This window comes from Polistes dominula, unplaced genomic scaffold (genome assembly GCF_049000335.1).
Source record: "Polistes dominula isolate Pdom_NZ unplaced genomic scaffold, Pdom_raw_medaka contig_12, whole genome shotgun sequence".
In the NCBI taxonomy this organism is placed as follows: Eukaryota; Metazoa; Arthropoda; class Insecta; order Hymenoptera; family Vespidae; genus Polistes; species Polistes dominula.
In genome coordinates, this window is record NW_028301116.1 from 4,004,691 (window position 1) to 4,031,061 (window position 26,371).

The following is a 26,371-nucleotide window of genomic DNA, read 5'->3' on the forward strand; positions in this document are numbered from 1 at the left end:
AACGTGCATAAGTGTATCATTTTGTCAATACATTTGAAGGGAATATTAATATATTCAGATATTTATTTATACATATATTGCATTGCATTTATATTTACATGATGATGTACAATGCAGCAGCTTATTCACAAATAAAATATTCGCTAAACATTGAAGTTGTTAAACTTACAGATTAATTTTTGGCATTATTAAAACCTCTGCCTCGCGTTGGAATCATATTTATTCATATTTGTTCTAGTATTTTAACATATAGATCCAGAGGAGTAGCTTCTTTGATAAATTCATTGTTTTTATGTCAATTATATATATGTGTGTCACTTATGCATAGCTTTTAATTGCTTTTTAAAGGATATTTTCTTCGAAGCATGTTTTTCAATTAATTTATTATTTATATATTTATATCATAATTTGCCCTTTTTCAATTTTTCAACTTAAAGAGGAATAATTATTTTTTTGTTGACAGTATAAGCATTGGTTTGCACTGTTTATAATATGTTCTTATATTTCTTTTCTTTTTTATCTCAGACACAGAATTTTGTAAAGCTCACAATACTACACATTCACTTTACAGCAAATTATTGCTTTCTATTGATTATTATTATTATTATTATTATTTTTATATTATTATTACTATTAATATTTTTATTAATATTATTAACTCATGGAATGCATATTATATTCCTGTACATCTGTACAGAAAATATCGCATGAATTCAGATAGAATTCAATGCGCTTCAGTATTCATTTAACTTATAATATAAATAATATAATAATAATAATATAGTATTTTAAAGCTATTAATCTTGATAGAAAAAACTATAAACCGATAAATAAGCTGACTACAATAGTTTTCTTTTGCAACTATCGAGATACTGTATACAAATGTTTATTAATAATATATATTAAATATTAATAAACATTTTGCGGATTATAATGTAGAATTCATATAAATAATCACGTCTCTTTCCTGTATATCTTTTTTTCGTTTTTTTTCTTTCTTTCTTTTCAAAATTAACACACTGATTTTAAATAATTCCATGAATTCTTTACACTTTTTCAAAGGAACATTTCAGCCTTATCAATTACAATTATGCTCGTATTAATGAAAGTTTAATATGCTTTTGTTATTATTATTGGATTTTTTTTTATCTCCTCTGACTTTTTAAATATATATATATATATGTGTATGTGTGTGTTTGTGTGTGTATAATATTTTAGAAATTCATTAAGGATTATCGCTTGAAAATTGATTTTTTTAGCAGCTTACGCTTAGCGGTATCCCTTTTATCATCGAGCACTTATTTCATTACGTTTCTTTAAATGATAATAATTAAATCTTAGTTAATGATTATAAAAAAGACAATTCATCAGCTCGAAACATATAACTTAGAATTAAAAGAGTAAACTGATTCCAATAGAAAAAAAATGTTAGTATCAGACTGAAATCTTCAAATCAAAATCGAACGAATCAAAATATTTGTAGCCCTTCACCTCTACTCTACGTTTTCTTATACCACTATCAATCTTTTTTTTTTATAAATATTACATTCTTCTAAAATTGTACCGTAATCTCAAAAATATATAATTAGCTTCATTAATTATTTGCGCTTATCCCATCCTCGAAAATTCAATTTATTCGTCATTCCGCATAAAGCGAGTTGTCCAATATAGCATTTTGCATCAGCAATAGCTAACAAGATTTCATTGAACATCCCTCTCGATGGAGACATTTATTATCTCAAAGCTTTTTTTTCTCTTTTCTTTTCTTTTCTTTTCTTTTCTTTTTTTAAGTCTTCTATAATTGTCTAACGTTACTGTTCGCAAAGGCATGAAATAGTTGGATAGAAGATCGTTTCACAGCTTAATTTAAAAGAACAATGTACGTTATAGTTTTGCATTTGGTACGACATAGTTTATGTTAACAATTTTTTTTGTTTAATGTTAACACATTGTATTTATGTATGCGATTGCTTGTACTTGAGACATTTTTCTTTTTATTGTTGTGAAACTAGCTCATCAAACTATATTATTTTTCTTCCACTAGTTTTCGCGCGTGCGCGTATATACATATATATATATATATATATATATATATATATATATATATGTATATGTGTATAATCATATCAACTTGATATACAGATCAAGTTTTCATAAAGGCGAGCACATCTCATCCAATTTCTTGTCCTCCGATCCATCCATCCATCGGGTGGAGTAGAGGCGCGAGAAAGGGACTTTATTATTATTATTATTTTATATATATATATATATATATATTTTTTTTTTTCGTGCTATTATTATAATCGCTATTATGTATATGAAATTACAGCAATAATCGGTTTTTTTTCTCGTGTTATTTTCTTCTTTTTTTTTTTGGTTTTTCTTCGTTTTCTTATTTCATTTGTGTGTGTGTATATTTTTCTTCTCTCTGTTCTGTATTCTACATTTATAATATATTACTATCGTGTGTTAATTTTTATTAATTAATCTCGTTTAATGATTTAAAGGAGATTTTCATTCATATCTTATTAATTATGTTCACGCGATCCTATTGATAACGATCGACGTTAAAGATAAAATCAATGAACAAGACATTATTTTGTGGGAGGACACACCGGAATGTCCTGATTCGATTTTATTTTGAAGCGATAGAGGACCACCATCATCGCTTTGCATGTTAGACGTGTCCGATGTTTTCGGTATGATAATTTTGTTCTCATCCAAACCAGGGTCTTCCATTTTAGGCTCTCTAGCTTCTTTTTTCTCGTTGTAATTATATTTAATCGTAGTTGTGGTAGGTTCCGTTACGACAGGTGGTGGTGTAGTTGTAGGAACTAGGCTGTTATCTTTGAGGTAATAAATTGGTCCGAATTCTGGTGTAATATCGAACAAGGTCTCTTCCCTACGAATCCCATTGATCATTCTTGATGTTGTCCCCTTGTCCTCGTAATGTGAAACCAATTCTCCGGTATATGGAACTTCCATATCGGTGTAATTAGCTTTTAAAGTAACGTTTACCCCAGTACCTGGTTCCAAATAAATTTCTATCCTGTTTAGTAAAACAATAACAAAAAATATATAATTATCATCGCGTGTACTATTTCTGTTATTAAAATATTCAAGAAAAGAAAAATATAATACATACTTTTGAACTTCAGTACGATTCTCCCTTTCCTCGATACCCCAAATGATAAAAGGTAAATTAACTCCGTTGTACAACTGGATCGAAGTATTCAAACCCTTCAAAATAGCGTGACCCTGACCCCAGTACATCGAGTAGTTGTAGGAGTACGCAACGGCTTCTGCCAGCTTCGACCTTTTGTCGCCATCGTTTTTCAACGTACCTTCCCAGATCAAACGAGGTGTACGTTTGACAATACGTTTTTTAGACCAATTTAATCGAACGCCGCTAAGTTTGTAATAAATCGGTTCGGTCTCTACGAGAACTTCGCACGATTTAGCTGTATTTTCAACACCATTCTGAAAAAAAACCACAAATATTTCATATCATGTTTCTGCAATTGTAAAAATCAGTAATGAGGGATTATAATGAAAAATAATTTACCTCCTTAACGTAGAAAATAGTACCGAAATTGTCATTTGTATCCATAGTTCCAATATAATGGGTATAAGCATAGGGTAATTTTGAGTTAGTTTCACCAATTGGTCTCTCGTACCTTGCCACAAACATTTTGTCTGTAGCTACTGCTCCCACAGGTAAAGTAGTATATATGTTCCAATGTCGCCAACTAATTCGTGCTGCATTGTCCACGTTTTCAAGGAGATCGTATTTCTCGTACGAACGAACGTTACCGTGTATCGAAACCGTGCAACGTTTTTCATCTGCCAATTGAGTTCCGGATACCCACACGCTATTGTGCAATGCTCGGCACACGTGTAACGGCTTTTTGATTTGGTATGGTTTATTCAGAGGCGCATCGTTCGGTGCAATTGGATCCTCTGAAATTCATTGATCAATTTTCATTTATTTATTTATTCTGATGTGTTATTTCAACAGGATTTGTCTGAATTATTAGAATTTTTAATGTACCTTCGGTTTCTTGAAGAATCTGATATCCACCGACGACGATCTGCTGTGAAGAATCATAATGGCTACGTGGGAGCCAGTTGAGAGTACTTGAAGTAACGAGTTGACCGTACTTCGACGATATGTGTACGCTGTTGTCAGCGTTGATCAATAATAGAAGGACACCGATCAGTCCCACAGAAAGATAGTCTTTTTGCCAAGACATCTGTGAGGAAAAATAAAACAATAATCACATATATAATTTTACGACTCTTAATAAGATAAAATATCTATGATTTATTGGGAAAATCAAAATTGGACTGTTATCGATAGAAATTAATCGGTTAGATTTCAAAGAAATTATGAAAGGGGTTTGTTTATTTCGTGTGTAAATATAATCAAGAGTAAGTAAATATTAATCAAATCACTCGTTTATCTCTCTGGCGCTTATTTAGCGATAAAGGGATTGACATTTGATGCAATGTACCGACAAACGATTGAGAGGAGTGATTTTATCATTGAAATAACAGCATCGCAAATGCTCTTGCACGCGCATGTGTGCGCAAGAGTGTTATATGCGGTCTGAGTGCAATGTGTGAGTGAGTGTGTAACGTGTATGTCTGGTGTTTATTCATTGACGTAGTGTCTACGTTCGTAAACACTTCTCAGTAAAGAGGAATAAGACAAAGAACTGTTTCGAAATATTACAGTACGAAGATTTAATATGTAAGAAGGTAGTGAATGAACCAAAAGAGAACAGCAATCCTTATACGAATGAGTAAGCGAGTAAGCTTGTTGGGTTGGCTTTCTGGCTTGCTTGCCTGCCTGCCTGCTGGATAGCTGGTTGGTTGACTCGACACGCGATTATGAAACACGGTAAGGAAGTTCACGTAAAACGAGTCCGTAATCCGGAACCATTTTACCGCAAGGCACATCTCGTGGCTACATGTTCGTGACGATCAACTCGTTCACAGTGTAGTACCGTACACAACTTCCACTTACCGTAATGATTCCGCGGTGTATTCGTTTATGTAATAATTTATATCATATAAATATGCATACATATGTATATATATATATATATATATATATATATATATATATATATATATATATGTAAATAATAATTACAAAATAATATTGTCTATGTTCAGTTAAAAGTCACTAGCTCTATCTTTGACACAAAATGACTTATTTAATTTACATTGCCAATTTATTAGCCATTATTTCATAAAAAACATTAATAGTAGTGTATGAAAGTATTAACAAAAAGTATACTTTTTACAAACTAATTAAAAATTCCTTTGACGAACACAATAACTCACTTCAGATTAATATAAATGTTAGTTAATGACTTTTTATTGAACATATATATATATAAGAAAATAATTAAAAAAATATTTGTATAAGAAAATGTTTGAAATCATTCACGAAAAAAAAAACAAGACAAATAAAAATACTTAATTTGAGATAAAAAAAGAAGGAAAGAATTTCATTACCAGCGTTATAAAATATATATTTAATCTGGATAATTGGATATTTTTTTTTGTCTTCTTCATAAACTATTTTAAATATTTAATAATCATCTACCTATCGACAAGCGTATAATTTTCTCGAGATTGATTGGTACACGTTCGAGTATCTTACAAATTTTTTTTTTTATTAGCCTGTTTTCAAACGCCAGTAATTCAACTTGTTTTCTAATTACAAACTAAGTACCCTATAGAGAAAAAGGAGGTATAAACTGCATTCCGAACAATTATGTGTCATTAAACTAATCACTCTTTCAATCATTGTTGTTGTTGTTGTTGTAGTATCTTAATTAAGTCTACCCGTTTAACACGTGCTTACTATACTTCAGTTTTTTTTTTCTTTTTTTTTCTTCATTACCTTAAGAAGATTCTTAGTTGTAAAAGGAATATCGTAATACTTTACATACATAGCTTGATTTGATTATATTTGCTTGTAAATTAGTTCAAGTATGACAAAGACAACTGAGTATACTTTCTTTCTAGATAAATTACAATTATGATTCACTCTCTGAACAGGAACTGCTGACGCATCGTACAAACTCGATCGACTTGGACAATAAAATTAATAAAATTATTTGATCTTACAATAGTCGTTTTTTTTTTAACAAAGTTAATCATAATTTTTATAGCCTATAAATCTCTGTATCTTTTTTTTATTTTTTTCAATCTCTTAATGTAGAATAATGAATGATCTTTGAACAGATTTTTAAGGGAAGGGTTTAAACAGCTTTCAAATGACCTATCCTCTGTAATTTTTGTCGAAGGTGATTATTCAGATTAACTTGAGAGAAAGAGGGAAAGAAGAGAAGAGGAGAGGAGAGAGAAACGTAGAACATTTCCTGTTCGTAGTTCTACGGAAGCCCATCATTGTGTCTGTATCATTGTCCCAGCCCGTATCAAAGCACACGATAAAAGGTTCGCTTTACGGATTGTTTCTATTTGTAAATCTATTCAGAATAACGAAACGAGTATTCTATTCGATCGAATAATTGTGCAAGGACATGCAGTATAATATACAGTATATTTAATATTTAATGTACCATATGTATAGGTGTCTGGAATTAGGGCGTATTTTACATATAATAAAATTTGATAGACAAACGTAAAAATAATTAATTAGCACTTTCTAAAATTTATTTCAAAATTAAAAAAAATATATATATATATATATATATATATATATATATATATATATATATACAGCGAATACTAAAACGTTCTTTGACAAAATAAAATTGATATCCATTTGAAAGATTAATAAGCTTAAAAGATATTTGCTTTTTTTTTTTTGAATTTTAAATGAAAGATTTGCATTTCAAACAAATATCAGTGATTTTAAATTGATGAAAAGTGAGAGTTAGTATTTCGAATAATCCTATGACTCATGTCAATGTATATTATAAATATAAAATAAAAAATAATTCGATACGGTTATTAATCATTTAGCTGATATATAATGGACACTCTTATTTCATTTTGAAAAATATTAAATAATCTCATAATAAAAAAAAAGTCATTTGTCACGTAATGTTAAACAGAAAAGATTTGTAAATTCTAGCTAAAATGAAACGTAGTACTTATTCCAGACATTCATTCATGTGTGTATATTTATATGTGAAGAATTCAAACGAGGACGTTTATAAATTCAACAGGATGATAGTGAAATTGACAAGAATATCGACAGACTACGATGATGAACGACGATGTCCGATGGTATAATATTAGAAATTGATAAAACGTTTAAGCATCGATCAACAACATTAGGAACTTTCTAAGGAATTATTTCATCCCTTTTCTAGTGATCGGCAAATTTTGGAATTAATTTTGTTAATAATTTATACTTTTAATTTATTTTTTAAATAAAATTTCAATAATTTTCTTTTCTCATCATATTTAATAACATTATTTTTCGCATAAGTAAATTTTCGATCGTCGTTAAAAGGATTAATCTACCTTATTGACTTTCATTGAACGGAATTGATCGAATTAACTGAAGACGTTTCAAGATTGAAGTATTTAACGTGAAAAATTTTCAATAGACTATGAAAATACCGATAGGACAATTTTCCTTCCTTGAACCAACCTTCACCCTCTTCCCCTCTTTTATAAAATTTCAATTTATCCGTTAGACACTTTTCTAGCTGATGACAAAGCCAGAGAGAGAGAGAGAGAGAGAGAGAGAGAGAGAGAGAGAGAGAGAGAATGAACTTTCAAACAAACTTTCCTTTCAATTCAACTGCATAAAAGGGGAGGGATGTAGAAAAGGAAAAAGTAAAAGTAAGGGAAGAGGAAAAAAATCAAAAGCAACCAGAGAATATAACCACGTGGAATATAACTCGAGAAGTAGCTGCTATTGAAACATGTAAATGAAAAGAGAATGAGGGAGAGAGAGAGAGAAGAGAAGAGAAGAGACTCAAGAGGGGGGGGGAGAGTGCGTTTGAAAGGCACTCACGTAATAACGATTTATTTATCAATTATGCGTAGCTATGATGCAATTTGCTCGATACATTCGACGACTAAACATGACGTTAGTATACGCGATTCGATAAATCGAAAAGAATGCACGTGTATCTGGCACGGATATGCAATTTGCGTTAGCGAATTGGAAACACTTGTTACGAGTTGTGCTTGCACGCGCTTAGATTACAACGTGAAAAATCTTTTAACTCTTTTATTTCTTTTTTTCTTTCTCTTCTTTTTTTTTTACAAACAATTCAAGTAAGAGGATAAGGAGGAAAAATAAAAAAATGCCGATATTTATTGGGTCAGTACTGTGTAATTATTTTTGTTAATTAATAGTCAATATTTTAAATAAAATTATTAGTAAATATTCTTTGTCAATATTTAATATTTGATATTTGAAAAAGAATAAAATTACTAATATATATATATATATATATATATATATTATATAAAAGAAATATTCATCATGCATATCATATATTTAACAAAATACTGATTAAAAAATTAAAAACAAATATAAAATACTGATTAAATAAATAAAAAATTAAAGTCTTGTATTTTTCTTCTCGATCTTTTCTATTTTCGATCTAATACGAAATTTAAAGCAGTTTAAACATTTTTCACCGTGATTGTACAGGGTGTTAACGCCAAATGCAGACACATAGAGGGAAGAGGTGGTATTGATAGATCTCTCCTTTCCTCTTTACCATCTCCTCCTCCTCCTCCTCCTCCTCCTCCCTTTTCGTTCTTTTTTTTTTTATTATCAACACCACTAACACTATCCACCCACTAACATTTCGCCCTATTGCCAGTCGTCTCCCCCAGACAGACGTTTAATCAAGGATATTTGTTCCACTTATAATAATATGCATCGCGATACATCTTGAATGCACACCCGTGCATTCTAACGATATGCGTAATGCAACGAGCTACTTATTGTCCTCCGGATGCGCGTTTAAACAACGTTTTGTCGGGTTGATCGATCGGGCTTAAATTTGATACCTCCTCGTCCTCCCCCCACACATAGCTATTATTTAATAATAATAATAAAATATTATTATAATTATCGTTATGCAATATTTAATATATTTGTTGAGAACAAAAAATTAATATTTTTATTTCATAATATTAAAAAAATAATAAAATAATATATAATATATTATATATTATATTATTATATTAAATTATATAATAATATAAATATAATATATAATAACAATAGTTATATAAAAAAAATAATTTATATATATTAATATATTTATATTATATTGTATTATTATAATATAAATTAATTGAGACGCTGTTCATTTGCGAAGTTAGCAGAAAAAATAAAAAAAAGCTTAATATTCATCCGCTAAATAAAAAGTAAAGAAATTTGATTAAATTGTTATACAAATTTGTATTACTTATTTATAGCAGTGTTGAAAAATTTATTTAAATATATTTAAAATATTCTTAAAATTTTGTTTATCTTCTTTCATATAATAAATTATTTCTTTCGTATTTACAATGTTTTTTTTTTATTATCATTTCCTACAAAATGTTTAAAATATTGCATAACACATGAAATGAACCTTGAATGAATCGTTAAGCATTTAATAATTTATTAGTCGTAGCATAAACAATTTGCATTCTCGTTATGAATATATTAAGAATATCCTCTTATGTTAGATTGTTAATGATATCCAGTACAGGAAACGACGAACTTGAGAGAGAGGAAACTTACAGAAGAGTAACGTGCGAACTATCGGAGCGTGAATAGTAATTTTCGCGAAATGTTTCTTTCTTTCTTTCTTTTTTATTATCCTTTTTTTTCTTTCCAACGTAACCTCTAGAAACGTAGTAGTTCCTGATAGGATCTCACAAAAAAAAAAAACCAGAACAGAACATTCCTTCTTCTACTACTCGTTTATCGACTAGTCAACCTGAAGCAGTACCAATGTTACGATTAATGAGTTCCCTCTTTCAACTATACCTATATAGGAATATATGTTTTTCACTTTGAATTCAAGATCGATTGATATTATATCGATTGTATGACTATGATAAACTTGCTAGATTATTTTTCAAATGTTAACAATTTACTATATACGTCGATGGTAATATATTAACGTTGAGAAAATCTAGTATGCTCATAAATATAATTATTAAATTGATTAATAATTCATTTCAAAATTTTTCTAGTATTTTATTTTTTATCTGAATAAATAATGATATATTTATTAATATATTTTTTAATTGTCTGATATAATAGATTGTAATCATTTGGATAAGTAATGGTTATTAATAAATAAATAATATTAAAATGAATTGTATAATTTTAAAAAATATTGGAATATTATTTATTTAAAATTAGATTTTTCAAAGTGGGTCACGACCCTTATATGGGATCACGTAACTAAATTTGTGGATAACCAAATGGAGAAGTTCGAAATGCCCTGATTTAAAATGCAATTTAAAATATAGAAAATTCAGGTATTAGTTGTTAATTAATTTAATAATAAATGAATGTATATACTCATATACTAATGTATTAATATCGATATATTTTTAAAATAATATTATTTAATTTTATATTTAATATAATTATTTAATTTTATATTTAATAATATTATTTAATTTTATTAATATTAATATTAATATTACTTTAAATAATATTTAAAATAATAAAAAATTAAAATTATTTTTTAAATATAAAATAATATATATTGAAATATATATTATAAATAATATATTAAATAATATATATATATATATATATATATAATGATCATTGATGATAATTGATAAAAATATTAAATCATATAAATGCAATCGTTAGAATTAATCAGTAAAAGTGCAGTCAGACAAAAATAATCATAGCGTTATTTTATTATTACCAGTACAAGCAAGTATAATTCGGTCACAGAGCGTATCCATGCACCTCGGTAGTTGATACGACGATGACCTACTAACCTTAGCCCTCCTCCGTACCATCAGCCGAAAGAATTTTATAAAACTCGTCCTACGTACACACATAACATACTATACCTACATACATAAATACATTTATATATATACCTACATTCATTTTCGAGATAGGCAATATTTCACTTGACAAAATGCGTTAATGACTTTTAAACTAGTTCAATTTTGCTAACGATCGATTAGAAATTTTCGTTGAAATTGGGAAGAGAGGATAGATTTGCGATATTACAATTTTTATCTATTGTCAACATTCGTAAATAAATGGAATTACTATTTCGTAACTAGGTTTCTTGTAACTTGTCAAAATTTGTTAGATATACACACAGGTTGTTTCCAAATATGTGGGGGTATATTTTAAATGGTAGTTTCGGTATACTAAAGTAAAACAAAAAATTTATACAATCATATGTTCCAAATTATAATTGTTTTTCTATTACACGTGTTGTTACATGAATTTTTAATTCAACTTAAATTTTGTTCGAAGTAGCCACCTTTGGTTTCATTAAAGTTATGCTCACATATTTTGAACATGTCCTGTATAGTTCATGGATTGTACCAGTAAAAGTTTCTCATATTTAACGATAATTTTGTCTAAAAGAAAAAGTCAGAAAAAAATAGAAAAATGTTTGCAAGAAATACCTGTACATAAGTTAATCTTGGCAAGAAAATTAGACGATACGAACTTTCACGAAATTATCTCCGAGAGAGTTAGAGTGTACATATATATATATATAAAGGTACAAGAGAAAACATAATCTCTCTCACGTGGGCAACATGCATAGGCGTAGATCACGACAAAATATTTAACTTCACCTTTCTTGTTCCGAGTTGTCCAAGGGAAACCTTACGTCGACGTTCAGAAGGTAGACAATCGCGTTATTATACGTTGAAGGTAAATATTGAAGGGGAAAGAACGAATCTAATCTATCTTTCTTTTTATAAACTAAATAAATAAACATAATCATTCATGAGTATGCATTACACGAATACAAAAGTGAATTAAAATATCTTGAATTTAAAAAAAAAACTATTGTTCTTTAATAAAAATAAAAATGAATTTTATATTAGATTAAAAACTTGTTAACCCACCTACGTATCTTCTTTTTTGCGCAGGTGTGTATAGCGTGAAACGAATAAAATGAAAATAATGATTCTCGTTAAGTTAATTAGACTTTCTATCGAGAGAGTAATGCTATAAGGAAAAAATATATATGGTAAATAGATTAAATTACTTTATCTAATTTTGTCAATATCACATTGCGTGATTATATGAATAAAGGTTACACATATAATGTAGAAATCGGTGATGTCTTTTACTTAGGTTAGAGAAAGTGAGATGAATAATAATATAGCAAATTTGGATGCACGTAATAGAAGTTGTTTATATGACTCAATAATAAACGTTGACTATTGCCGTTTGTTGGATATTTGAAACCAACATGCTTGAGAAACGTCAGCCACCCTGACGCTGCTACTCAGGACACAACTTCATATAAATGTGTATATATAAACATATACACGATATTATGATTGCTAGATCGTAAAATGTACTACGTATCCATTTCTGAATAGAATGGTCACAATATATGCTCGTATATGTTACGTGTAGACGCATAAAATAGATTTTCACCGTATATACAAGAGTGTTGCAGAGGTACGTGTCGTCGTGAGGCAAACAGCAACTTGATATACTCTCTCGTGAATAAGAAAAAAAAACAAGTAAAATTAAAAAGAGAGAAAAAAAATGTAGAAGAAAGAGAGAGTAGATAATTAAATGCCGTGCAAATTTAATGATATCAAGTATACCGTCTGTGACTCGACTTAATGTTATTAACTAACATTTATGCTAATCTGAGATATAATTAGTAAAAGAAATTTTTAATGGAATAAGATAATACGCTTTTGATTAATACTTTCACACACCATTATTGATATTTTCTTATAAAGTAATTACTAATTAGTTCAAAAAAGTAATTTTCTCATAAATAAAAGTAGATGAAAATGTGATTAATGATTTTTATGCAATATGTCGCGTAGTGATAACAAGACTACAAAATAGGACACATTAAAGATCACGAGTTAACCTTCGAAGTCTAATATCTTTTATGAAGCCATCATTTTCTTCTTGAAGGTTTATACCCTGGTATAGGATCGATCAATCGCGGTGTTCATAGAATGTAATAATGTAATAATATTTTGTCGACATTAAAAAAGAACTTACGCGTTATATGATCAATTTTATGTCTATCGAAAGTGACGTTATAGACAGAGTCATAAATTGTTTATAAAAAGGATATTACAAAAATGAGAAATAAACGATCGTAAATCTTGGATCTATTTGGTTGTCCTGAAAGCTCGTGCCGATTTTGACGGAAGATTGCAATGCAACCCATTTAAGTTTATTTTTTTTTGGTATATATTTATTAAATAATATATAAGTGCCATTCTCTGTTCTACAACCTTTCTTCATCTTAAAGGGTAACTTACAAATTTTCTCCCTTCAGAACTTTTCAGGTTTTTCAGCAAAAAAACTTGATGTCACCTATCGAAAATCGGCACGAACTTTCCCCAATACATATCATAGATGTATACTAACGTGGAATGAATACTAATCGTTTGGTATATATGACCTCAGAGTAATATGGTGGTATTTCGTGTTTCGTGATGGAATAATACGTGCGTGTTTCTTGAAAAGATCCGCGACCTATACCTCGTTTTTCCTTGCTCGTCGTAACTTATCATTCTCATGAATTGGAGACAGTAGTGCGGTCGTATAAAAGGAAAGTGTGCTTCGTTAGAAGTAACACACATGTACGTACACAGACGGACAGAAAGACAGGGGTTTGTCCTCCGTGCAGCATATCGAATGAAGGGAATATCGATTTTCTACGGTTGTACTGTCAGTGGGCAGCAGCGTTACCATGATAACCCTCCTAAACCCCTCTTCTTTCTCATCCAGTTGGGAATAAAAGAAGAAGAAGATGAAGATGAAGATGAAGATGAAGATGAAGATGAAGAAGACGAAGACGAAGACGAAGACGAAGACGAAGACGAAGACGAAGACGAAGACGACAACGAAGACGAAGACGAAGACGAAAACGAAACAGAATAAGAAGAAGAAGAACAACAACAACAACTCGAGAGGAACACTTCTTTTGCAGTTACACTTAGCACGTGCATCCAAGCATGGCGCGACAAATTTCCTAGCAGACGTAGTGGCCACTTCACAATAAAAGAGAAATAGAGAATCTACTTCCGCTTTTGCCAGTCTTCTACGCAAAAGCAGGGAGGGGGGAATCCTCCTCATCGTGTCTTATGTTAGATTCGAGACTAATCAACGTAACATGCATGCACATTTTTCGAGTAGAGGGAAGGTTTTTCTTTTAGTTGTATCGACAAACAAATTTCTAAGATTTACATTTAATTAAAAAATAATTTTCACGATTTTGGTTGAAGTTTAAAAGTAGTTTTTAGGTCAATGTTCGTAATGGAAATCAATAAACTGTGTGCATCATCGATTTGAATTTGAAAAACTAACGCATAGAAGTGTTGTAGGTCCTTTAGGTCGAGAGCTTTGCTTTCTTTTCTTTCTTTTTTCTTTTTCTTTTTTATTTTTGTGGGTTCAAAGCAAACGTCAGAGAGAAAAAAAAAGGAGAAAGCAGCAAGGAATGAACGTGAGTATTATAGGCAACGTTTTCAACGACGCATACCGCGACTAACAATGGAACAAAGGGTGCCCGTTAAAAAGCCGTGCGATTGTTTGGCTACATCCCCCGCGGTGTTACTCTCGGAGTACGATAAAAATGAGGTGTAAAAGAGAAAAAGAGAAAGATAGAGAGAAATGAATGCAACATCTTATGCAATCTGCCAAACGAATTTGCCAAATGTTTCACTAAACTGAAACGTCAAGATTTATCAGTGGCAAAAATTTCAAAAAAAAAAAAAAAGACAAATAATTTGAATGAGAACAAAGTGGTTTTTATTGATTCGGAAAAAATCTAATCGTTTATTCTATTCGTATATTACGAGCTAAGAAGGTTCAGTAAGTGTGTCGTGAGAAGGTCGGTCGGTCGTTCAGTCGTAAAGAAAAGAAAACCTTCAAGGATCATCCTATCTAGGATTCTCGTATATCCTGGCAAGTTAGGGTCGCTCGAATTAATATCACGTCGTCTTTTAGCCATGACCTGGCAACTTGGAAGGACACTCGTATTAAAGTGAGAATAAAGACGAATATATACTACTACTACTCGTCTTACGAATTGACTTCGTCTTTAATGTCAGAGTACGATTTCGAGATACCACTATATGACTATGATGAGTCAAAGTAAAGAGAGACTACTGACGATGAAGAATCTCAGTCTTCTCCTCGCATAATTCTGAGTACAGATCGTCGTAACACAGGGCCATCCATGTTGCTTCTGTCTTGCTTGCATACATGTTACAAAACGACGTTAGTATACTATTCCGTTGTAAAGTTAAGTTAGCTTGTCCTTCATAAAACACATCACACTCGGAGTTCTCCATAACGTCATCTCTAATTTCTTGTTCTCTTCTTAACGTCATACAAGCCCGAGGGTATTTACCTTCTTGCAAGACGCAACACTCCTCGTTTCTTCATTGAGATTCTAATTGTATTAAATATTCAAAAAAAGAAAAAAAAACTACTATCCGAACGTTAACTCGAGAGAAAGTAGGAATAATTATAATATTTAAAAAATAAAAATAATATTTTTTCACTCAGTATTTTGTTAAATAAGTAATAAGTATATTGAAATAATTGATGCAAAGTTAGCATCAATTTTAAACAATGATTTTTTATTATAAATACTGGTCAATAACATATAAATAAATATGTTGTTCAATATTTATGATAGGAATAGAATTGCATTAATATTACACAATGATATATTTGATTAAAAATACTGATGAAAAATGTTGAAAAACGTTGTTCCAATAAATAAGCAACCATTTGGAATCCGCCATTAAACTCGACACACTACCATTTCCATACCAAATCGTTGATGTCACCGAACCTTTCGATACGTGTAATACATTTACAACTCTTTCTCTTATTCGAGATTCGATCGAATGTGAACAATGAAATAACGTAAGTACCATTTCCTTTGGCAACTTGAAAGAATTTTGGTAGGACGATAAAGACGTCTAGTCTCGTAATAAATTCTTCTCTTTCTTTCTCAATATATATATATATATATATATATATATATATATATATATATATATATATATATATATATATACACACACACACACACACATGGTGATATAAGCTTCGATACATCTTTCTCAACAATATACTACTCAACGAAAGATGCCTTTAATCACGTTACACGCCCAAGACCGCCTTGCTACTACAATTAAGACAATTTACAATTTAACAGTACGAATTAGACGAAGTTACCGCTGCCCTTTTATGAAAGTATGAAAGACCTAAAGAGATTGTTTCTTTTCCCATTTTTCACGATCTTAGTCTTTCGATCGTAAGAATAATAATAAAGTGCGAGAAAATTTGACGGATTAACAAAAGTGCAGTGAATAGTTGAAAATTGCCATAATTGAAGGAACACGCGATCACGCGAGAAACTAACGCCATAAAAAATAATATATATATACATATTTCTTCTCCAGTCTTCCGTATTCTTGAAATCCTTGAAAAAGGCAAGAAAATGAGAGAAGAAACTTGTAAACGGATATTACAACGGTACAAATCATAAAATTGATGCCAACTACAATCTTCTCGAGTCTCCTTTTTCTATTCTTGAATATTTTTTTTTCTTTTTCCTTTTGTTATAAGTATATCCGTGCGGTAACTTTACGCGTTACGTTGAAACAGAGTATTATTTCCATTAATATAGTAACCCAGTGCACACACGAGAAAGAGAGTAGTACTGCTATGAATTACTGTCAAGGGCAGCTATACGACTTGACCTATACATTGAGAAACTTTATTAAACTCGTTTCCGTTCGGTGGATAGCTCCGAGGCACACGATTGAAAATTCAAGCACCACTTTAATACCTAACAGTAGCTACTCTTCTTTTACCATCATCCATCGTCACGCTTCACGATACCCTGTTCATGCGTTCTACAAACATTTTTTACAGTTCCACTTCCTACTTTATTACAATCATTACTTGTCTATTACCGTTTTATCATCCCCCTTCCCCCAACGACCGCGATGATCTTATTTCTTTTTTCTTTTGTTCTTCCCAACTAAGAAATTATAGAATTTCTTTTCTCTACAGTTTAATGCTTCCCTTTTTTTTTTATTTTACTTTATCATTTATTAGAACGATTTACCGTTAATTATCATAAATGTGTGTACATCGATTTCTTGTTATTTTGGGTTAACACTAGATTTACCACCATTTTCAGTATACCTATTTCTACCACACTAATCAAAATGACTGGTGTATAAAAAAAAAATGCTTTTTGAGCCTTCCAGTCTTCATTTACTCTTAAAAAATAACAAAAAAAATGTTTAACAATAATAATTTTAATAGATAAACGGATTTATAGATAGTTTTAAATAACAACACGCTTAATTATTTACAGAACTGTTAATCATTTTTCATAAAATTATACATTCTCTTTGGTCAACGATTTACTTAGAAAAAAATCTCTGCACATATTTATTAGACCAATTTTATCAATTAACTGATCAAACAAGATTAGAATATATCGAAGTTGATCAAAAAATACGTATCGATATTACAAAAATTCAAATCACACCAATACACTTTTATATCTTGAGATACAAATTAAAAGAAAAAAAAAAAGGTATAGATTTACAGATCAGTAGTAGGAAGAAGTTTAATGGAGGCATGAATGTAATGAGTGCATAGATGCAACAAAGATTCTTCCCTGATGTTTACTGGTTAGGAAAAAGACCGTTAACCGAAGGAACCAGAAGAGCAAAAGCGATCGTGCTGGAAAATGTCGGATATCGTTCGTATTCCTTTGCCTTCTCTCCTATCCGAGAGATACGGAAGATCTTTCCGCCTGACGTGGCACGTAGTTGGGCAGTGTACGATTCCCCATTCCCCCCTTTCTTCCCTTCTATCTCTTCTCTCCTCAGCGTCGGTCTACTTTATGATTCTGGTGGAATGGGTGGATGAGGAGGAGTTTAGAAGGGGAACGGGGGTTGTTGGTAGGAGAAATGAGAGAATAAGAAAGAGAGAGAGGGCACTACAAACATTTTACCCTTTCGCCAGGATATTCAATCCGAGGTCTATGTACGTTTCTTGTGTCTGCCCGAAAGACTATAGAGAGAGAGAAATACTAAAGATCTTTCTTGGCACGATTCACCTAGAATTCTACATTGACGCGATTTAACGCTATTTCTTCGCATACCTCAAATTTATTTAAGGGAGGAGGAAGGAGGAACGTGACAGGAATGACAAAACATATGAATGACAAAACTGTGATAAATTACTTTTTTTTATGTGTCTCGATAATTATGACATCAGAAGTGTAAGTAAATTTCAATTGAAAAATATGAATTTTTGTAATTTATTTAATATTAAATTGATCAGTCGCACACCTGTGCGAATTTATCCGTGTTAATTACTTAAAGTAAATTGAACGAACTTGCTATAATCAACTTGATGTTTATTACCTTTTTTAATTACTCTAATATCACAATTAACTAGCACATCTAGATACGTGAATGGTAATTAATTAAAATATCTGTATTATAAATTAAATAAGAATTCTGTCAAAGAGAGAAGGCAGATGGTAAAGAAATATACAATCTCCTGTGTAGAACTACGGAACAAGTTATATACCAATGTCAGCTTATCACGTTTCAAATCAAAATGTGTGTGTGTATATGTGTGCGTGCAGCTGTTTCGAAAAGAAAATATCAAAAAAGCAGAATGCACGATATCTTTTATTCTTGCTTTATATCTTGAACGATGCAACAGAGATATTTTTGTATCAAAATATGTTGCTCTTCCTGATGCATACCACCGATATGTGGCCTACATTACTCGATTTCCTTGGTTAAAAAGAAATGTTTAGGGGGCTTCGAATAATCTAACGAATAAATGAACGAATTAATGAAAGGGGTAACGGAGAATCGACTATGCGAACTCGGTTATGGAAATCGGAGCAGATCTCTCAGGTTAACAGCTCGTTAAGTTGAGATATGAACATGTCACTTTTATTAATCCTATCAGGGTCGAACATCCTCGACGATGACGACGATGTGACGACGACGACGACGATGACTATGACTACCACGACGACGATGATGATGATGATGATGATGATGATGATGATGATGATGATGATAATGATGGGGAGAGGACATGGTGTGTTACTTAATGATCGACCTAATTGTGTGTCACCTATGCATGCTATTCGAACGCTTTGGAATTTCCTAACCGCATGAGCTTGCGAAAATAGTCCCTCCTCCCTTTTGTGTGTTCGACCTGACCCCGGCTATTTCGAAATTTCCAAAATGTTGCTTCGAAACTTCTTACACGATGTGTCTCTAAAACTTTGCCCGACATCTACTCTAACCGTGGTTGAGATTCTTTGGATAATTGTCAAATCTATTTTAAGTTTGTCCCGTTGCCCTTCATTTTATTTTATTTCGTTTTTTTCTTCTTTTCTCTTTTAATTCTTTCCCTTCTCATCTCTATCTCTACATTTATATTTTATTTTATTTTGATTACTCTTAAGATATTCTGAGTCATCCTGTGTGAGACGGTAAAGCAAACGATGACGAAGGAGGAAAATAAAAAAATAAAAAATAAAAAATTAAATAAAAAACATAATGGTATCGTGTTTATCGTATTATACGGTTGAACCATTGCGTCAGCTTTGATGTAGTTTAACGAAATAACTGCTCGCAAATTTATCATCTCTCGTCGAATTTAAATGCACACCGTAGTTGTCGTCGTCGTCGTCTTCGTAATATTTGTCATTCGTGAGAGTTCGCGTCCTTCATCTTGAATCCTATCAAACGAAGAAGAATTTATCATTCTCGTCCTTATTCAAGTAACGCGTACTAAATACATGAGATTCCTTCGAAAGGAATAGAAATATATATTCTCTCGGAATACTAGATTGCTTATAATGAATCGTAAACAACGTTTACGCGTAGTTTTATTTTGATATTTTAATAATGCAACGATTGTACGTTAGAAAATGATTTGAACGATTAAATAACATTAAGCTATTCACGAACGAACAAACATAAGAATATTCGTTCGTCTTAACATTTAACGATTTATTCTTTTATACCACCCGCTATCTTCCTGTTAAAGTCTCTAGGATATACTCGTTCCGCATGTTTCCCACGCATGTCCTTAATCTTGATCACGGAAACTTGCAACTAGAAACGTTGTAGTTTGTGTGTTAGAAGAAGAGAGAAAGAAAACGTCTACGATAGAGAGAGAGAGAGAGAGAGAGAGAGAGAGAGAGAGAGAGAGAGAGAGAGAGAGAGTTGAAACGTTGCCAAGATCGAATGCATTAGGGTCAAAATTCTCATATCTCTTGGTAAAGAAAAAGGTTAGTTCGGTGTGCTGTGATGCTTCTTTTGTTGAGAAAAAGCTTTTTTGTTCGAAAAACAAAATCCGTTATAGTATAAAGTTACACAATATATAAAATAAAATAAAAATATCAAAGAACAATTTTATCATCGTTATAAAATTTATCAAAACACGTTATAGAAAGTTAGAGAGAGAGAGAGAGAGAGAGAGAGAGGATACATTTGAGAAGCAAAATGTATTCAAGTATAAAATTATAAAAAAAGATGACAGAATGAACTTGTAAAACACTTTGAAGGGATGCATCTTGGGTGGAAAATTTAGAAAGTAAAAAAAAAATAAAAGGGGATGATTTTCTAAATATAAAAATAAAAAAAAGGATCGTTAGTAGAAAAATGATGCAAACATGTTAGAGGGATGATAATGCGTCTGGGAAAGGGATCAAGAAACATGAGTTTTGTTCCGGCTGGCTGGTAGGCTGTGACAACTTGTTGAATCGTTCACGCCCAAGGTAGGAAACCGCGCAGGATTAAGTTTTCAAGGGGATTCTCGCTAAAGAAGACAGTGACGTCAATTACGCTAATGGCGAAACGATAATAACCGCGACGCGAGGTTGGTGTTTTTCTTTTGTTGTCTGATAACAAAATCCCATCCTTAAAGGTGTGTATGGGTGGTAAGCAAACATTTATGCGTTAGGTTTGTAGTGTCGTCGACATGGTGTTGTAATGTCGCTTTCCTTTACTTGAAAACACAACCAAACATTCATTTACTATCGTCGTTGGCTATCTTTTCCCTCAAATGTGCAGGCTATTATTCACACCTGCCTGCTCACCGTCACGCTTCGCGAAAATAACACTTTTCTAGCCTCGTACACGTAACCGGACAATACGATCCGAGATACAGAAAGAAATAGAGATAGAGATAGAAAGAGAAAAATAGAAAGAGAGAGAGAAAGAGAGAGAGAAAGAGAGGAACGAGCACGACTGAAAGTAACTTTGTGCGTCAACGACTGGGGCTTTGCTTCTCTCATTCTTTTTCTTTTATACTTTTTCTCCTCTTTCTTCTAATCTTTATGCACTATTCGTGAAAGAAGAATAATGGAATTCGTTTCCGCGTCTAATGGAAAAGAAAGGAAAAAATCGTCTGTTATTCTATTTTTGGGTTTAAAAGATATTTTTCTTTTTTTTTACGAGACTATAATCCGTTATTATAAACGAATTTTGTCATTTGTCATGAAAAATAAAATATAATACATATAGAAAATATATATTCTAATGTAATAAATATCACAGAATATAATAAGTGATTGTGAGATCTTTTTCTTGTAGAACAAATAATTGTCAAAATGTTATGAAATAGAAGTAATAGAAAAGAAAATGTAAAAACGATAAGGCTTGTCACGATAAGCATTAAAGTAAACAACGATAGAAGAGAAGAATGAACGTGTCAGCCGGTAGGAAGGATATTGCGCGTGTGCTAGGAAAATTTCCAAGTTCACCGGTATACCAGGCATCCTCTCCTCCATCGATCTGTCGGATAAGGGTGAAACCGTGTTCCTATATTTACTATATATATATGTACCATAGCGTACAGAGAAGCACTCGCACATTCCCTATTCTCCGAGATTCTCTCCTCTTGTGCCTATACGACGAGGTATTGACCTCTGAACTTGACCTAAAGGGTAAGTCTATCGGAAGGGCCAGCCTCGATGTGGCACGTTGGATTATGACGGACTATCGTTTCACGATTGAACGAACGTTTTTGTACATTAAAATAAGCTCAGGAGTCGCGCGGGTCATTCGGTGACCGTTTCAAGGTTAGATGATGGTCGATTGTATTCCTCCTCCTCTTCCACCTCATCCTCCTCATCCTCCTTTTCCTGCTGATGCTGCTGCTACTGCGCTTTCGAAATCGAGCGCGAATTCGTTTGCCCTTTTCATCCCCCCCAAATTGTATTTTCAAATTAAACATCTGACGTTAAGAGAAAATATTTTGTAAACTATAATAGTAAAAGCAATATTTTTCACATGGAAAAATGCACACCCCCCTCAACCCACAGATACGCACTCAAGAATGCACATATTATGCAATTGCACACACACGCGCGAACAGTCCTTTATATCCTGATCTGTTACGCGGATTATGATTAAATACGAATAAAAGCTGAGCAATGGATATGTTGAGTTTTAACATGCAGGGTTTTAAATAGTATTAAAATAAATGGCGAATTGTATCACGATTAAATAACACATGAGGATATTGAACGTTAAAAATAAAGTTAGTTTCCGGAAAACATGAAGATCTCTGTCGTACGTGTCGAGCAAACCTATTTCCGAGGAAGGTCGAGGAAAAATCCATAATCGACGTATATATATGAAGAGAGAGAGAGAAAGAAAAAAAGAAAAAGAAAGAAAGAGAGAGACCCATCAGGACGAAACCAGAACGCGTTCTCTCCTCGTAAAAACGCCACGACCTTCCCTTTTTCCTTCGATCAAAGAAGAAGAAAAGGAACAGGGAGAATAGGATCGTGGTCTCTCCATTGAAAAATACTCGTTTGAAATAAAATAAGTTAGGACAGACACGTTCAGACGAGAGAGACCCATAAAAGAAATAAAAAAACGTTCGAACGTACTTACGCTCGTCCTATGCCCTCGCTCTCATAGAAAACGTTCTCTTTAATCCAAATATCCTCGAACGGGATGCGTGTGTGTCTCTGTCTCTCTGAGAATTTGTTCGTATCGCGTATCCACGCGATTAACGAAATCTCTCTGTCTTTTCGGAGAAAGTTTTGACGGTGACGAAGAGACGTCCGTAGTAGTAGTCGGTAGTAGAAGTCGTAGAAGTGTAGAAAGAGAAGAACGATGTGATGATTATCTAGTAAATAAATTTTCTCCCTTTCACGCTTATTGTCTCTCCTCTCACTTAAACTCTCAGCCTTTTTTTCTTTTTTTTTTGTTTTATTTTATATTTCCCCCTTTTATATTTTCTACCTGTCACAAATACACGCGATATCCCTCATTATATATAAATATATTTATATGTATATGTATATATATATATATATATATATATATATATATATATATATTTATATATATATTATATACTTTATTATAAGATGAAACGCGCGAACTTGTCCTCCGTCTCTCGATACCACCTTGTCTCGTGCGCTTTAAACACAATCTCTCTCTCTCCTCTCCTCGAATGTCGAGGATACTAAAGTATATTTTACACCGATAGCGAGATTAATGCTAAATAGTGTATATACGCGTGTATAATAATAATAATCAACAATAAGAGACAGAGAGAGAGAGAGAGAGAGAAAAAAGAGAGAGACAGAGAACGAGAATGAGAAAGAGAGGAAGAGAGATCAAGAGAGTTTAGCGAGTAAATGAGCGAAAAAGAGAGCGAGAAAATTATTAGACAGTTAAAAAGGGGTAGAGAGAGAGAACAAGTACACCGTACGACGATCGGTAATCCGAATAACTGACGCCACTGCGAGGAATGGGTCTCTTGCGCTCCCCCCACCCTTACGAACCCTCACTTTAGTTACCCCCGCCTTCCTATTCCCACCGTATCCTCGTCGTGCGCAGTATGCACCTTCGATATCCCTTTCTCTCTCGCTCCCTTTCTTTCTCTCCCTCTCTTTCTCTCTCTCTCTTTCTCTCTCTCTCTCTTTCATTCCCTTTCTCTTTCTCTCTCATGCACTCGTGCGCACATATGTACGAGTATTCATCCCCACCCTTGATGTCCTCGCGGCGTCGTTCGACGCCAGTGCGCCTAGCCTGCCAGGAGACGTGAGAGAGGGCGCGCGGTGGTGGGGGGTGGCTTTTACGGGCGCGTTACAGCGGCGACCCGTACAGTCGCGCGGCGCGCTTTTACGCGCTTACGTGGTGCGTCGCGACATTGCGATAAACGTATAGGGTGAATCACCTACTGTCCGTACTTCAAATATCTCTTTTTTTTTTTTTTTTTAATTTTAATTTTATTATTGTTGATTTATTTCTATTTTCATTTCCATATCTTTTTTTTTGTAATTATTTATAGTAAAAATTATTTTTATTTATTTGTTTATATCATGAAACGTATATATATAATATATTAGTATATATATAGGTTAGCTTGAAAATTTCTATTATCTTGGAACACGATATTTCAATGTATACGGACGTTAGTTAACTCACCCTGTATAGAGTAGCTCGCGATGTAGCACGAGCTAGCACGAAGAGAGTGAGAGCGAGCACACGGGGATGAACGTGCGCTTTCTCTCTCTCTCTTTTCCACTTCCTCTCTCTTTCTCTCTCTTTCTTTCTCTCGCTTTCGCTCCACCAACAGTATCGACCCTTACCCATTGGACGCCAACTCGTCCAATGCCGTGCCGCCGAAAACATTACGTCACCTCTCGGTATTATTGATGCCGACCATCCGGCAGCATCGCGGAGCCGAACGGTCGAGGGTAGCCTTCCTTGCTAGCTGCTTTAAGTGCCGGCAAGGCTTCGAAGCTGCTACTGCAAGGGCGGGGAGAGGAAGGAGGGTGGTTGGCAGGAGGAGAAGGGTGACTGATAGGAAGAGGGATTTGGAAGGGATGATGGAAGGGAAGGAGGGAAGGGAGATTTGATAATGTCAGGGTTATATTGGCGGGTAGGAGGAAACTACTCTGTTGAGAGACTTCACGAAGAAGAAGAGGACAACACCACGTTACAGGGAAACGTCACAGGATTCCATGGCAAAGCTTTCGAGATCGTCGTCGTTATACTACTACTTGGAACGTGTTTCTCGCGCTAATTTTGTCTCCAGAACCAAATGCTGCATACACTTTTTTTTCTTTGATCCTCCAACCATACACTTTTCATCTCGATTGTCTTTCTTACACTCGTGTTTTTTTTTTCTTTTTCCTGCCGATGCTCCTACCTACTACTATTACCTACCCCTTTTTTCATTTATCTCCTTTTCATTTCTGTCAAAGGGCTTAACGAGACTGAAAATTTGTTTTTAATCACCTTTTCCTCATTTCCCTTTTTTTTTCTTCTTCTTGATATCCTTCTACTATCCAATTGCATGAACGTTAAATCTACTCTTTGAATCTTGTCTGTCTCTGACACAAGATGAGAACTAGAAATAAATTTGTACTTTTCATTTTCTTTTTTTCTTTATCTTTTTCTTCTTCTTCGTCTTCTTTTATTAAAACTAGTTGAAATCGAAACGAGACCTGATATCCGATAACAACAAACCGTCCAATTAAAATCGAACAATCCAATAAAATATCCAACGAGGGATTGACGAATGGTTTTATTGAGAAAAAGAAGAAGAAGATTACGGAGAAAACAAATAACGTTTCGAGTTATATTTACATATACGTTAATTGAAACGAATACGTTATTGAAAATATATTTTCAAATATCAACTTGTTATCGATGTGTGTTTAGTTTCTTTTTTTTCTTTTTTAATTTCCTTTCCAACATGTCCATTTATTTTTATTTTTGAATTTGACAAACGAATAATAGAAATACAATAACGTATCGTTATTTGTACTGAATGTAACAATTTCTTTTCTTTGAAACATCTATTACTTGTATTATCTTGTTTGATCTACTTTTGCAAATGTATACGTGTCTCTGTCAATTATTCAGTTTTATAATTTTTTTTATTATAAACCTTAGAGTTTATGTAAATGTTACATAATAACGGAGTTTAAGTTCGCTTTAACACGGAATATAGGATAGTTCTTAAAACAAAAATGGCCGTCTGGCGCCGCGTCTTACTCTTTCTTTATGTTAGTTTCTTTTAAGATATACCGCTTGAAAACGTGAACGATACGTATTACCTAGTCGCCTTATGTGTTGGCTTCTATTACGCAATATCACG

The 26,371-nt window shown here is 32.5% G+C and overlaps 3 protein-coding genes and 1 long non-coding RNA gene across 7 annotated transcripts in view; 3 read left to right on the forward strand and 1 right to left on the reverse strand.

The window, feature by feature from the left end:
• The window catches only part of Miga (mitoguardin), a 35,106-nt gene that overhangs the window by 1,174 nt on the left and 7,561 nt on the right, over positions 1–26,371 (forward strand). The gene's annotated exons all lie outside the window — the stretch shown is intronic.
• On the reverse strand, positions 44–24,059 carry uzip (beta-pore-forming protein unzipped). 4 transcript variants are annotated; one of them, XM_089176833.1, is made up of 6 exons: positions 23,965–24,059; positions 23,143–23,380; positions 4,052–4,253; positions 3,566–3,960; positions 3,146–3,480; positions 44–3,049 (listed from the first exon to the last, which is right to left on the reverse strand). In XM_089176833.1, the coding sequence occupies exons 3-6, from the start codon at positions 4,251–4,253 to the stop codon at positions 2,539–2,541; spliced, it is 1,443 nt and encodes a 480-aa protein (XP_089032959.1). In that variant the 5' UTR covers positions 23,143–23,380; positions 23,965–24,059; the 3' UTR covers positions 44–2,538. The 4 variants fall into 4 exon arrangements, with proteins under 4 accessions (XP_089032959.1, XP_015176977.1, XP_015176960.1 ...); XM_015321491.2 differs by lacking the exon at positions 23,965–24,059 and adding an exon at positions 23,614–23,890; XM_015321474.2 differs by lacking the exon at positions 23,965–24,059 and adding an exon at positions 23,614–23,890 and having other exon boundaries at positions 23,143–23,496.
• LOC149031070 (uncharacterized) lies at positions 4,260–9,920 on the forward strand. The gene is made up of 2 exons (XR_016178059.1): positions 4,260–4,903; positions 6,324–9,920. It is a non-coding gene; the product is annotated as an uncharacterized LOC149031070 (long non-coding RNA).
• LOC149031071 (uncharacterized) lies at positions 10,818–16,177 on the forward strand. Its single transcript, XM_089176841.1, has 2 exons — positions 10,818–12,203; positions 12,311–16,177. The coding sequence occupies exon 2, from the start codon at positions 13,799–13,801 to the stop codon at positions 14,099–14,101; it is 303 nt and encodes a 100-aa protein (XP_089032967.1). The 5' UTR covers positions 10,818–12,203; positions 12,311–13,798; the 3' UTR covers positions 14,102–16,177.